We start from the raw sequence: 12744 nt of genomic DNA on the forward strand, positions 1-12744 counted from the left end.
GTTCTGTGCTCCATGCTCTGTGCTTCGTGTTCCATGCTCCGTGTTCTGTGCTCCATGCTCTGTGCTTCGTGTTCCATGCTCCGTGTTCTGTGCTCTATGCTCTGTGCTCCATGTTCCACGCTCTGTGCTCTGTCTTCCATGTTCCACGCTCCATGTTCCATGCTCCGTGTTCCATGCTACGTGTTCCGTGCTCTGTGCTCCATATTCCATGCTCCGTGTTCTGTGCTCCGTGCTCCACACTCCATGTTCCATGCTTTGTGCTTTGTGTTCTGTGTTCTGCACACCATGCTCTGTGTTCTGTGTTCTGTGTTCCATGTTCCATGCTCTGTGTTCCATGCTCTGTGCTCCGTGTTCCATGCTCCGTGTTCTGTGCTCTATGCTCCGTGTTCCATGCTCTGTGTTCTGTGCTCTGTGCTCCATGTTCCATGCTCTGTGTTCTGTGCTCCATGCTCCGCACTCCATGGTCCATGCTCTGTGTTCTGTGTTCCGCACCCCATGCTCTGTGCTGTGTGTTCTGTGCTCTGTGTTCCATGTTCTGTGCTCCATGTTCTGTGCTCTGTGTTCTGTGTTTCTCGCTCTGCGCTCTGTGCTCTGCACTCCATGGTCCATGTTCTGTGCTCCCTGCTCCACGCTCTGTGCTCTGCGCTCCATGTTCTGTGCTCCATGTTCCATGCTCCGTGCTCCGTGTGCTGTGCTCTGCACTCTGTGCTCCGCGCATGCCTTTTGATCAGACTTAGCTCTTTTTAGCACTGTCTCTGTTGTGGATGCTCAGGAAAGGCAGAGAACTGGGTAATTTTTTAAAAATTTACTATTTATTTTTTTAGGATAGTCTCACTCTGTCACCCTGGGTAGAGTGCTGTGGTGTCATAGCTCACAGCAACCTCAAACCCTTGGGCTTAAGTGATCCTCTTGCCTCAGCCTCCCCAGTAGCTGGGTCTCCAGGTGTACACCACAACACCTGGCTAATTTTTTTTCTATTTTCAGTAGAGACGGGATCTTGCTCTTGCTCAGGCTGGTCTTGAACTCTTGAGTTCAGGCAATCCACCCACCTCGGCCTCCCAGAGTGCTAGGATTATAGGCATGAGCCACCGTGCCTCGCCGGGGTGATTTCTTTTTTTAAATCCAGGGATACAGATCCCAAGACTGACCACAGCTCTGTCTTCCTTTTCAGGGGCCAGGTTCTTCCGGCAGATTCACTGCTGAACATTGTGGATGTGGAGTTAATTTATGGAGGCATTAAGTACATTCTCAAGGTGTGTACCCCTGTGCTCCTCTGGTGTCTCTGATGCTCTGGAGCCTTGAGGGAGTCTGTTTTATTTCTTCCAAGAACTGTCCCTCTGGATTCTCTCATGCTTGGGTCTGAGCCATCCGTGTTCATGTTCCTCAGGAATCCCCAAGTAGTCCATAACCTTGAAATCTAAACACTTTGGGTTTCAGACTGTAGGGTTGAGCCCTACCTAGAGGGCTGGATGACATGCACGGTGTTGGTTTCCTGTGGCTGCTGTAACAAGGTACCATGAATTGGTGGTCTGAAACAGCAGAGAGGTAGTCTCTCACAGTTTGGGGGGCCGGAAGTCTAAAACCAAGGTGTCAGCTGTGCCGTGGTCTCTCTGAAGGTGCTAGAGAGGGACTTGCTCCAGGGCCCCCAGCTTCTGATGGTTGCTGGCAGTCCTTGGTGTTCCTTGCTTGTGGTAGTGTAGCTCCAGGCTCTGCCTGTGTCGTCACATGGTGGTGTCCCTGTGTGTGTCTGTGTGTGTCTGTGTGTCTGTCTGTCTTCACATTTCTTCCTTCTGAGAAGGAAGATACCCCAGCCACATCTGATTTAGTGCCCGCCCTATTCCAGTATAATTTCATATGCTGCCAAGGCTGGGCTTGAGCTCCTGAGCTCAAGTAATCAGCTCAGCTCAGCCTCCAGAGCAGCTGGGATTACAGATGTGCACCACCACACCTGGCCAATTTCATCTTATCTGTTTACATCTCAAAGGCCTGTTCCCAAATAAGGTCACAGTTGGTGGTTCCAGGCAGACCCTAACTTTTAGGGGTTGCTATTCAGCCCAGCACAGAGTAGGTGCCTTGCTGAGCTGACATAATTTCCAGGTCATTCCCAGGAGCTGTGCAGCTGGTTTGTTCTGTGTCTCCACACCAAGAATCCTGGGGGGATTTCTAACCTCTTCTCTGGTTTACTTCCAGCATCCCTGGAGCTTACTCCGGTTGTGCTCCTCTCTCAGGAGAATCTAGTTACCCTTCTGAGGCCAACTCAGCAGAGAGTGTCAGAGAACCTCTGAGATTCACAGAGGATTGGGGTCCTCACAGAGTGGGTGAGCTGAGGCACTGGTGCCCTGGGTTCCAGCGCAGTACAGGACCAAGGAGTCCCCTGTGAGCCCAGCACTTGCCAACCTCACATTCTGGGGAGGAAAAAGAGGACAGAATTCATGTCTGCTTCTGAGACTGAGTTCTTTCTTTTATTTTATATTTAATATTGATGGACACAAGTAGAACTCTCAACTTTAGAGATTTTCCAGGCTTAGTTTGTTGTTGGTGTGTTGTTAATTGGGGTATACTTTAAAACTATTTTCTTGACCAGGCATAGTAGCTCACACCTATAATCCCAGCACTCTGGGAGGCCGAGGTGGGTAGATTGCTTTGAGCTTAGGAGTTCCAGACCAGCCTGAGCAAGAGCGAGACCCCCCATCTCTACTAAAAATAGAAAAACTCGCTGGGTGTTGTGGTGGGCACCTGTAGTCCCAGCTCTCAGGAGGCTGAGGCAAGAGGATTACCTGAGCCTAAGAGTGTGTGACGTTGTCGTGAGCTACCACAGCATGGCATTCTACCCAGGGTGACTGTCTCAAAAAAAACTAACAAAAACAAAAAACAACTATCTTCCTTTGCCCTTGCTGCTTTTAGGGGCTAGCTACCTTTGGTGATTCAGCAGCCCCCTCACTTGATTTTAAATGTGGTACATGTTCAATGTAGAAAATCTCAAAATTTCAAATGAGCATAAAAAATCAGATAGACAAACCCACACTGTGCTGGCCCCAGAGGCAGTCCCCGTGAACATTTTAGCAGATTTCATTGTTGTTTTTTTTCCTTGTGCATCACTTTTATGGAGTTGAGATCATGGTGCAAATACACGATTGTGGCTTTGATACTATCCCAACATAAAGTTTCCCATGTTATTACCAAGTTTTCTTTAGCATAAGTTTAGTGTCCAAAGCACTGTCTACCAGAGCTTTTGGCAGTGATAGAAATGTCCTCTGTCCACTCTATCCAGTATGATACCCAGATATGGCTACTGAGCACTTGCATTGTGGTGAGTGTGACTGAGGAGCTGCGTTTTATGTTTTGTTTAGTTTAAGTGGCTGCACATGGTTAGGCAGGTGTCACTATAGTGGGCAGCCCAGATCTGGAGTGTTCCATTGCAAGCCTGTTGGTTTGCTAATTTGATTCTTTCATTGTTATCATTAATAAAGCTGCAATAAATATTTCTATGTTTCTTGCTACCTTTTGTCACAAAATACATATTTTACTGGTGGAGGTCCCTTTAGGGTGTTTGCTTTCCGAGGAGAACACGCACAATGCACTAAGAACCAGATGGGGCTGGTACTGCGTTTCCCCGGAAATAAGACACTGTCATATATTTATTTTTTCTTAATAAGACACACTAGGGCTTATTTTCAAGGGCTATTCCAGTCTTCCTCACTGCTCCACACCGAAATGCATGGCATGGCTATGCAGATATGCTGCACAGCTACACCCATCACTAGGTCTTATTGTCGGGGTAGGGCTTATATTTAACAAATGCATAGAAATCCTGCTAGGGCTTATTTTTTTGGGTAGGTCTTATTTTGGGGGAAACACGGTACATCAGCTGGATTGAAATGTAGAGCTCTGGCCAGGACCTGGCCACATGTCACATATCCCAAGTCTCTCATGTGCCTCTGCACAGAGCTGGGTCTCAGGAGCAGAGTCCTTGTCTGGGTTCAGGCATCTTAGCCCGTTTGGGCTGCTATAACAAAACATCACAGACTGGGTTGGGTGACTGAGAAACAATAGACTGTTCTTTTCTTCTCTTTCCCTTTCTTTTCCTTTCCTTTCCTTTTTCCTTCCCTCTCACTATGTCACCTTTGGTAGAGTGCTGTGGCATCACAGTTCACAGCAACCTCAAACTCTTGGTCTGAAGTGATTCTCTTGCTTCAGCCTCCCACGTAGCTGGGACTATATGCACCTGCCACAATGCCTGGCTATTTTTTTAGAGATGGGGTCTGGCTATGGTTCTGGCTCAGGTTGTTCTCAAACTCATGAGCTCAGGCAATCCACCCACCTTGGCCTCCCAGACTGCTAGGATTTTGGGTTTAAGTCACAGCAGGATGTATTTCTCATAATTCTAGAGACTGGGAAGTTCAAGGTCAAGATGCCGGCATATTTGGTGTCTGATGAGGGCCTGCTTTCTGCCCCGTAGATGACTATCTTTTCACTGTGTCCCTGTATTTTGGGAGGGCTACCTGCTCATGACCTAATTACCTTCAGAATTAGGATTTCAATATAATCTGGGGTTGGAGGACAAACATAAACATTTAGTCTATTGCACCAGGCCACTAGTACAGTCTCCCCAGCTGCCTCACCCAGAGTGAGACTCCATCTCTCTGCCACTAAGCACAATGATGCCTGGAGACAGGACCTAAAAGGAAGCCCCCAGCCCCAAAGGCATGCAGTTGGTGGGAGATGGCTAGACAGGGGCTCTGTCTGCAGCCAGGGGCCATCAGTCGGCCCACCCACAGGTGTGGCCTGCTGACTCCAGGTCTTCTCCAGCTCCATCTGCAGCTGCTCCCCTGGGGGCAGGTGGTGACGTGGGTCCTGTCCCTGCAGGTGGCCCGGCAATCTCTGACCATGTTTGTACTCATCATGAACGGCTGCCACATCGAGATTGATGCCCACCGGCTCAATGACGGTGGGCTGCTGCTGTCCTACAACGGGAACAGCTACACTACCTACATGAAAGAAGAGGTGGACAGGTGCGTGTGCTCCAGGTGCTGGCGTGGGCTGGGCGTGTGCACTCAAACACAGCGCCAGCCTGCGGGCAGGTCCCAGGGTCTTAGGCAAATCTCGGTCAATTCCAGGGACACATGGAGAGGTTAATATCCTGGCTGGAGTTCTGTGTAACTGGCAGGCAGTTAGGGAATGCTCACAGGAGGCGCTTTTGTAGCAACCTGGGAGGAGTCAGAGCTGAACGGGACGGGACTTTTAGCTCCTTGGCCTGTGAGATGTGTGCCCAGGTACCTGCTGCCCCTTGCACCTGAGCTGTGCCCCACACGCACACCCATGTGAACGGGTCCCTCCAGTTATACGGCAGTCATTTTTTGAGCTGCTCTGTACCAGGTGCTGAGCTAGGTACTGAAGTAGCACCATGGCCACAACTTATGGAGCTTCGAGCTTGCTGGGAAAGATGACACATTAAACAGACAGGAAGTGCCACCGAGTCCCCAGTGGGGAACACACAGGATGCACTACATGCCTTTTGCACAAAGGCTTGTGAGATATGCCCCAACGATGCTTCACCTCCTGTGTTCTGAGTACACTGAGATCACACAATGAAATGTGCATAGACCCCAACCAAGGTAAATAAAAAGGGAGGGGGGGCCAGAGGTCCTGTGCCTCAGAAAGCTCCACTTCGTGTTTAAAAGAAGGCAGAGTAGATTCAGACCAGAGCCGTGTTTCACTATCTCTGTTTTTGTTTCTGTTTTTTTTTTTTTCTTTTTGAGACAGTCTCACTATGTCGCCCACTGAGGCATCATAGCTCACAGCAAACTCACACTCTGGGCTTAAGTGACTTTCTTGCTGTGGCCTCCCAAGTAGCTGGGACTACAGGTGCCTGGCCTAATGCCTGGCTATTTTTTGGTTGTAGTTGTCATTGTTGTTCAGCAGGCCGGGGCCAGGTTTGAAGCCGCCAGCCCTGATGTACGTGGCAGTGCCCTAACCCCTGAGCTGCGGGCACTGAGCCTCATTGTCTTTTTTAATGCACATTCTGTCTGCCAAGAATATTCCAGATTATTACAGGCTTCACTCTCCCCGTCCAGTTGTAGGTGAAGACATGGCATCAGTAAATATTTATCAAATCGTATTTATTGATTATTTTCCCTGCACCAGGGTCTGTTGGAAGTATGTCTGTAAAAGGAACCAGCTTCCAGCCAAAAAGGGGTCACACCATTTCACTTACCCTGCTCCCTCCTGGTACCTGGGATAACTGTCAGACGCCACCATTTGGGGATGTAGAGTTCCTAAAACTGCACAGACAGGGGGACAGTTGTGGTCGTCATTAGGAAAGGGGAAATACGGTCAAAGCCCTGATCAAGCTTGCTGCACTGATGGTCCTCACTGACCGCCCCCTCCCTGCACCTCTTCTCTCCCAGTTACCGAATTACCATCGGCAACAAGACGTGTGTATTTGAGAAGGAGAACGATCCCACAGTCCTGAGATCTCCCTCAGCTGGGAAGCTGACACAGTACACAGTGGAGGATGGGGGCCACGTCGAGGCTGGGAGCAGCTACGCAGAGATGGAGGTGACTGCAGAGTCAGCCTTTGGGAGTGGGGTCTGTAGCCAGCCTTCCCTAAGCTTCTGCTGTCCTGGCATTGTCCATGTTCAAGCAAACAGACCTCACCTCTCTCCTTGGACACGGTCTACAAATTCCTGAGAGAGCCAGTCTGTGGGGTTCAGTCTAAATCCCCTGTAGTATTCAAAGAGAAAACCTCAAAAATGCACACCTCCCCAGGAATGAGTTACTAACAATGATGGGATTTATTTAAAGGTATTCAGCCAACCCTTGCAAAGCCCTTACCACATGGCAGGCTGTGAGTCCCTTTTAATAAGAAAACGAGGCCCAGGCAGGGCAGAGGTATCACAAAGCCAGGCTTGAATCCTCGAACTACAACTACAAGCCAGGATTCAAGCCTGGCCTCTTCCTCTGTTCTATCCTGCCAGGAAAATAATAACAATAATGGCAATATGGCAGTGATGGTAACCAGTGTGTATCGACTTCCTGCAGTGTGGCAGGTCCTCATTTAATGCTCATGTGAGTCCTAAGAGGCAAAACTGTCATTAGTCTCCATTTTCCAATTTGGGAAACTGAGGCTCAAGGAGTGGAAGGCACTTTCTGGAGATCACAGAGGGAATGAGTTGTGTGCCTGAGCTGTGACCTGCCAAGCAAGAGGCAGCACAGTCCTATCTGTCTGCGGCTGATGCCACAGCGACTAAACTCATGCCACACATGTATCCAGACACTCAAAGGGGCAAATTAAAGGGCCCAGTGAGTGCCCTGTGAACAGGTATTCCTTTGCATAAACCCTCCTTTCCCTGAGAGTTTTCTTGGTTCCTTTTAAAAAAGGAGCCCCTCAAAATGCTGGATTTGGGGAGCACATTTATTACCCTACATAATAAAATTTTATTACAACACAATCTCAATTGTATTTCTAAATGATAGGCTTTCCCTTGGAAATGAACATCAGTTTCCATATCTGTTAAATGGGTGTGATAAACGCCTACTCCCTGGCTGGCTTTGCAGGTTGAGATAATTCATGGACAGCGCTGTGCCTGGAGCACAGTGGGCGTCTAGTAGATGTTGGTTTTCTCTGTCCTTTCTGCTTGAACACTGCCCAGGGAGTTGTTCTGCTTAAATGATGAAGTTCCTGCTCTAGTGCTACTAGTTCTGGGTGACTCTGGGTGTCACACACACAGGCCAGTCCTGGAAGGCTCTGTCTTATTTCTTCTTTCTGCAACACAGGTGATGAAGATGATCATGACCCTGAACGTGCAGGAAAGTGGCCGGGTGAAGTACATTAAGCGTCCTGGGGCCGTGCTGGAGGCAGGCTGCATGGTGGCCAGGCTGGAGCTTGACGATCCTTCTAAAGTGCACCCAGTACGTGATGAGTGGGGTCACACAGTGCTTATCCTTTTGGAACTTGCTTATTTCCCTTGGTGCGACATCCTTAAGGTTCATCCAGGGCATAGCATGTGTACATCACATTCTGTTAATCTATTCACCCGTCTGTGGACACTCAGGTTGTTTCCACCTTTGGGCTATTGTGAATATGCTGCAGTGCCTGTGAGTGTGTAGTTTCCTTAGTTTCTACCCAATGCCCAGGTTAGGACCCTGCAGAGAGTTGTCATGTCTCTAGGCTCTTCATTTAACCACCCTTTTAAAAATTGTACCAATTGGCCCGTCACGGTGGCTCACACCTGTAATCCCAGTACTCTGGGAGGCCGAGGTGAGATGATAGCTTCCGCTCAAGAGTTCAAGACCAGCCAGAGCAAGAGTGAGACCCCCCCATCTCTGGTAAAAATAGAAAAAATAGCTGGGCATTGTGGCGAGCACTGTAGTCCCAACTACTCAAGAGGCTGAGGCAAGAGATTGCTTGAGCCCAAGAGTTTGAGGTTGCTGTGAGCTATGACTCTACCCAGGCTGACAGAGTGAGACTCTGTCTCTAAATAAAGCCCATGTATGTATACACCTCCTGCCTCACACTCCCCACCCACCTCTGCTGCTTCATTTCTCTCCCTGGCACCTGTCATCATCATCAGAGACAGTCTCACTGATTGATTGTTGTTAGGCCTCTAAGAGATTAGAAGCCCCAGAAGAACTAATTTTCTTCCTTCCCTTCCTTCCTTTTTCCTCCACTCCCCTCCCCTTTCTCCCGTCCCCTCCCCTCCTTTTGAGACTGGGTCTCTGTCACTCAGGTTAGAGTGCAGTGGTGTCATCATAGCTCACTGCAGCCTTGAACCCCTGGGCTCTAGTGATCTTCCTACCTTGGCCCCAAAGTGCTGGGATTACAGGTGCAAGCCGCCTCACCCAGCCAGTACTGTTTTGTCTTTCTTGCTCACTTGCTGGATCCCTAGTGCCAAAAACAGCCCCTGGCATGTAATAGGGGGCTCCGGGCCTCCATAAATATTTGTCTCAGGTACATACAGAAGTGCAGGTTCTGTGGGGGCAGTGCCCTGTTCTCAGATCCACTGGGGGGTACACCAGAGTGTCTGTCATGTGACCCTGAGCTCAGGGTCCAGGGGGGCCAGCAGTTTAGATTCTTGTTAATTTTTCAGCATTTGGCTCGGCGCCTATAGCTCAACTGGCTAAGGTGCCAGCCACGTACACCTAAGGTGGCGGGTTCGAATCCCCAGCCTGGACCCGCCAAACAACAATGACGGCTGCAACCAAAAAAATAGCCGGGTGTTGTGGCGGGCGCCTGTGGTCCCAGCTACTTGGGAGGCGGAGGCAGGAGACTCGCTTGAGCCCAGGAGTAGGAGGTTGCTGTGAGCTGTAATGCCACGGCACTCTACCCAGGGGGACAGCTTGAGGCTCTGTCTCAAAAAAAAAAAAAAAAAATTTTTTTTCAGCATTTGTCATGCTTTGCCATTAGATGGTGAGTCTTCAAGGTCAAGGACTACCTTTTGTTGTTCACTGTAGTGATCCTGGTGTGTAGCACAGTGCTTGGGGTATAGTGAGTGCTCAGAAAAAGTAGGTCTTGTTGATGAATGGATGAATTTACTCCTTCCTAAGAAGCCATTCATATATGTGTTGCCCTGTTCTCTAAAATAATTAGTACATCTGTGCAGAAAAAAAGAAACAGTAAAAAAATTGCATTGTCTGTTTTCTCCAGAGTTTGTTATCAGTTTTATGTATTTGTTTGCGTTCCATTCTTTTTGTTATTCTCTTGGGGGTTTTCCAAAGCTAGAAATAGACTGAGCCTTGCAGGGGGTGGGCAGGTCCGTGTGCCTGCATCATCCTTCCTTTCAGTAGACGTTTCCTGTGCTAGGCGAATGAGACAGGGCCTGGCCACCTGGTCCCTGCAGAGTCATGTAAGTGCTTGGTGACAAACGGAGACAAAGTAATTTAACTTGATAAATGCAATGGGGGGACAGCCCCTTGGCCCTTGACTGTGGAGGCCCAGATAGAGAGGTCAGAATCAGATTCCAGAGGAGAAAACTCTCAAGTTAGCTCTTAAAAGGTGAGATAGCTCACGCCTGTAATCCTAGCACTCTGGGAGGCCGAGGCAGGTGGATTGCTTGAGCTTAGGAGCTCAAGACCAGCCTGAGCAAGAGCAAGACCCCATCTCTAACAATAGCCGGGTATAGTGGTGGGTGCCTATAGTCCCAGCTACTTGGGAGGCTGAGACAAGAGGATCACTTGAGGCAAGAGTTTGAGGTTGCAGTGAGCTAAGACATCACAGCACTCTACCCAAGGTGACTGAGTGAGACTCAGTCTCAAAAAAAGAGGAGCCTGCAGGGTGAGCAGGAAATAGTGTCCTAGGCCAAGAGAACAACAGCACATCCCAGCCATGGGTACTTGTGCCTCATGCATAGTGAATATTTGTAGAATGAATTACTTGAAGGGTGGGGAACCTGTGGTGTTGAGATCACATGTAGCCTTCTGAGTCTTTGAGTGTGGCCTTTTGACCACACAAAGAAAGGGATTTGTTCTGTTAAGTTTTGATTCAGACAAAGGGCCACACTTGAGGATCTGGAGGGCTACGTGTGGCCTTGAGGCTGTCGGTTTTCTACCCTTTAGGGAGCTTTCTATTTTTCCATTTGGTTTATCTAAGGCTAAATGTTTATAATTTACAAAAGTCAGGTACATTTGTATGAGATTGTCATAAGCTTTTCATCCTACTGGGTGTTTATCTTTGAGATTCAACTCAGTAAAGAATGCAAATGAAGAGATAGTATATATAAATATATGTATAAATTATATATAATGCAGCAGCAACAACAGATCTCACCCCTTTCAAAATTGTATGACATGTGAAAAAATGTAATGGGCTAATTTGTAACGGGGTTGCCTGGGGAAGCCCACATTGGGGTGTTAATGTGGCAGTTTGAACTTTCCAGCTTGACACTTCTGTTTTTTTCTCAGGCCTCATCCTAGCTCCGTTGTGGTAGGTCTGCCTTGCCCCGGGGCTGTCTTGCTTCCCTGGGGACTCCATGGTTTCCTTGACCTCTTGCCTTCTGTCTGTCAGGCTGAGCCATTCATGGGAGAGCTGCCGTCCCAGCAGACACTGCCCATCCTCGGAGAGAAACTGCACCAGGTTTTCCACAATGTCCTAGAAAACCTGACCAATGTCATGAGTGGCTACTGTCTGCCAGAGCCTATTTTTAGCATAAAGGTCAGTTACCCGTAAAGAGCAGGTGCCCGTAGTTCTCTGTGAGGGGTCCGGTGGGTTTGCTGCGTGAGATTAGAGGTTGCTAGCAATGAAAATAATTTTATGGTTGGGGGTCACCACAACATGAGGAACTGTATTAAAGGGTCGCGGCATTAGGAAGGTTGAGAACCACTGCTTTAAAAGAAAAAATAAAATGTGTCAGGAGTTTGATGGCCGAGCTTTGCAGCCTGGTTTTGCTTCTTACTAGTTGAATGACCTTGAGTGACTTACTTACCTCTCTGTGATCAGTTGCCTCAGCTGTACAATGGGAACAATCACTAGAGCTAAGTTGTAGGGTTATCTCTAAGGATGAGTGAGAATGTGCTGGGGAAGGTGGTACAGTGCTGCCTGGCACTAGCACAGCACATGTAAGCTCATCTCACAACCTCATGTTATACCTGCACTCCACGCACAGAGTGGGGAGTGGAGACCTTCATGCAGGAGGAGGCTGGGTACTCCCTGAGTGGTCAGCGGGCTGTTCCACTCTGGACTGCCCCAGGGTCTAGAGCTCCCACCACTCAAGTGGGGCCTGGGTAGGACGAGTCAAGTTGGGTGCTCCATGCTAGGTGGCAGTACCCACGTGTCCCCCTCCCCAGGACTGAGTGCCAATGCTGTGGTCCCCTCTGCAGCTGAAGGAGTGGGTGCAGAAGCTCATGGTGACTCTGCGGCACCCCTCACTGCCGCTGCTGGAGCTGCAGGAGATCATGACCAGCGTGTCGGGCCGTATCCCTACCCCCGTGGAGAAGGCAGTCCAGCGGGTGATGGCCCAGTACGCCAGCAATATCACCTCGGTGCTGTGCCAGTTCCCCAGCCAGCAGGTATGTGCCCACCCCTGCCCTGACCCTACGATGCTCAAGTCGGACGACTCTAGGTCAGTCTCAGTGATGTCTGGTTTCTGACCAAGATGAGCATCTTGAGATCCACGTACAGCCCTACATGCTGAGGGCCCTGGCTTTTCATCCCAGCCTTGTCTTCTCAAAACTTCATTTGTTTGGATGAATTTTAGCAGTCCTGAGGCTGCATCCATGAAACTCACTCAGAATAGGAGGAAGCAATGGGGGCAAAGAGAGGATCTTCCAGAGGATAAGCTGCTGATGCACTGGGAGAGACCACAGGGTTTCCTCTCTGGCTCGTGCTTTGATTTTCTCCCTCTGGGCTTTGAAAGGTGACAGTCCTGGGGCTCTTCAGGTACCTATAGTATTTTTTAAGAACGGGTACCATTTCGGGGTAGTACAGAATACCTCTCCTCATTCCACGCTGGCCTCGTTTCCTTTTGGTTGTAGTTGCTCCTGGAGGAGCCCGTCTGCTGTTTTCCTTTCTGCCCTCTGGGCTTCTGCCATCGTCATCCCCCATCCACACATTAGTGACTTGAGAGGCAAGAGGTCAGCATATTTCAGATTATCCCCAGAGGCCAACAACTCTAGAGGTGGGAATATTGTTTGGCTATAAAAAAGAATGACTGATGCTGCCACGTGGACCAGCCTGCTATGCTCAGGGGAAAAGCCAGACACAGAAGAGCATATACCACGCGATTCCATTCATATGACATATCCAGAATC

At 49.2% G+C, this 12744-nt stretch overlaps 1 protein-coding gene across 2 annotated transcripts in view; it reads left to right on the forward strand.

Moving 5' to 3' along the window:
• Positions 1-12744, forward strand: part of ACACB (acetyl-CoA carboxylase beta) — a 134248-nt gene that overhangs the window by 75256 nt on the left and 46248 nt on the right. For both annotated transcript variants that reach the window (XM_012805246.2, XM_012805247.2), the window contains 6 exons: positions 1172-1253; positions 4867-5012; positions 6408-6558; positions 7777-7911; positions 11003-11149; positions 11815-12003. In XM_012805246.2, coding sequence (XP_012660700.1) covers positions 1172-1253; positions 4867-5012; positions 6408-6558; positions 7777-7911; positions 11003-11149; positions 11815-12003 — 850 coding nt within the window. The remainder of the gene's footprint in view (positions 1-1171; positions 1254-4866; positions 5013-6407; positions 6559-7776; positions 7912-11002; positions 11150-11814; positions 12004-12744) is intronic.

This window comes from Otolemur garnettii, unplaced genomic scaffold (genome assembly GCF_000181295.1).
Source record: "Otolemur garnettii isolate 467f Iridium unplaced genomic scaffold, OtoGar3 scaffold00038, whole genome shotgun sequence".
Taxonomy (NCBI): domain Eukaryota; kingdom Metazoa; phylum Chordata; class Mammalia; order Primates; family Galagidae; genus Otolemur; species Otolemur garnettii.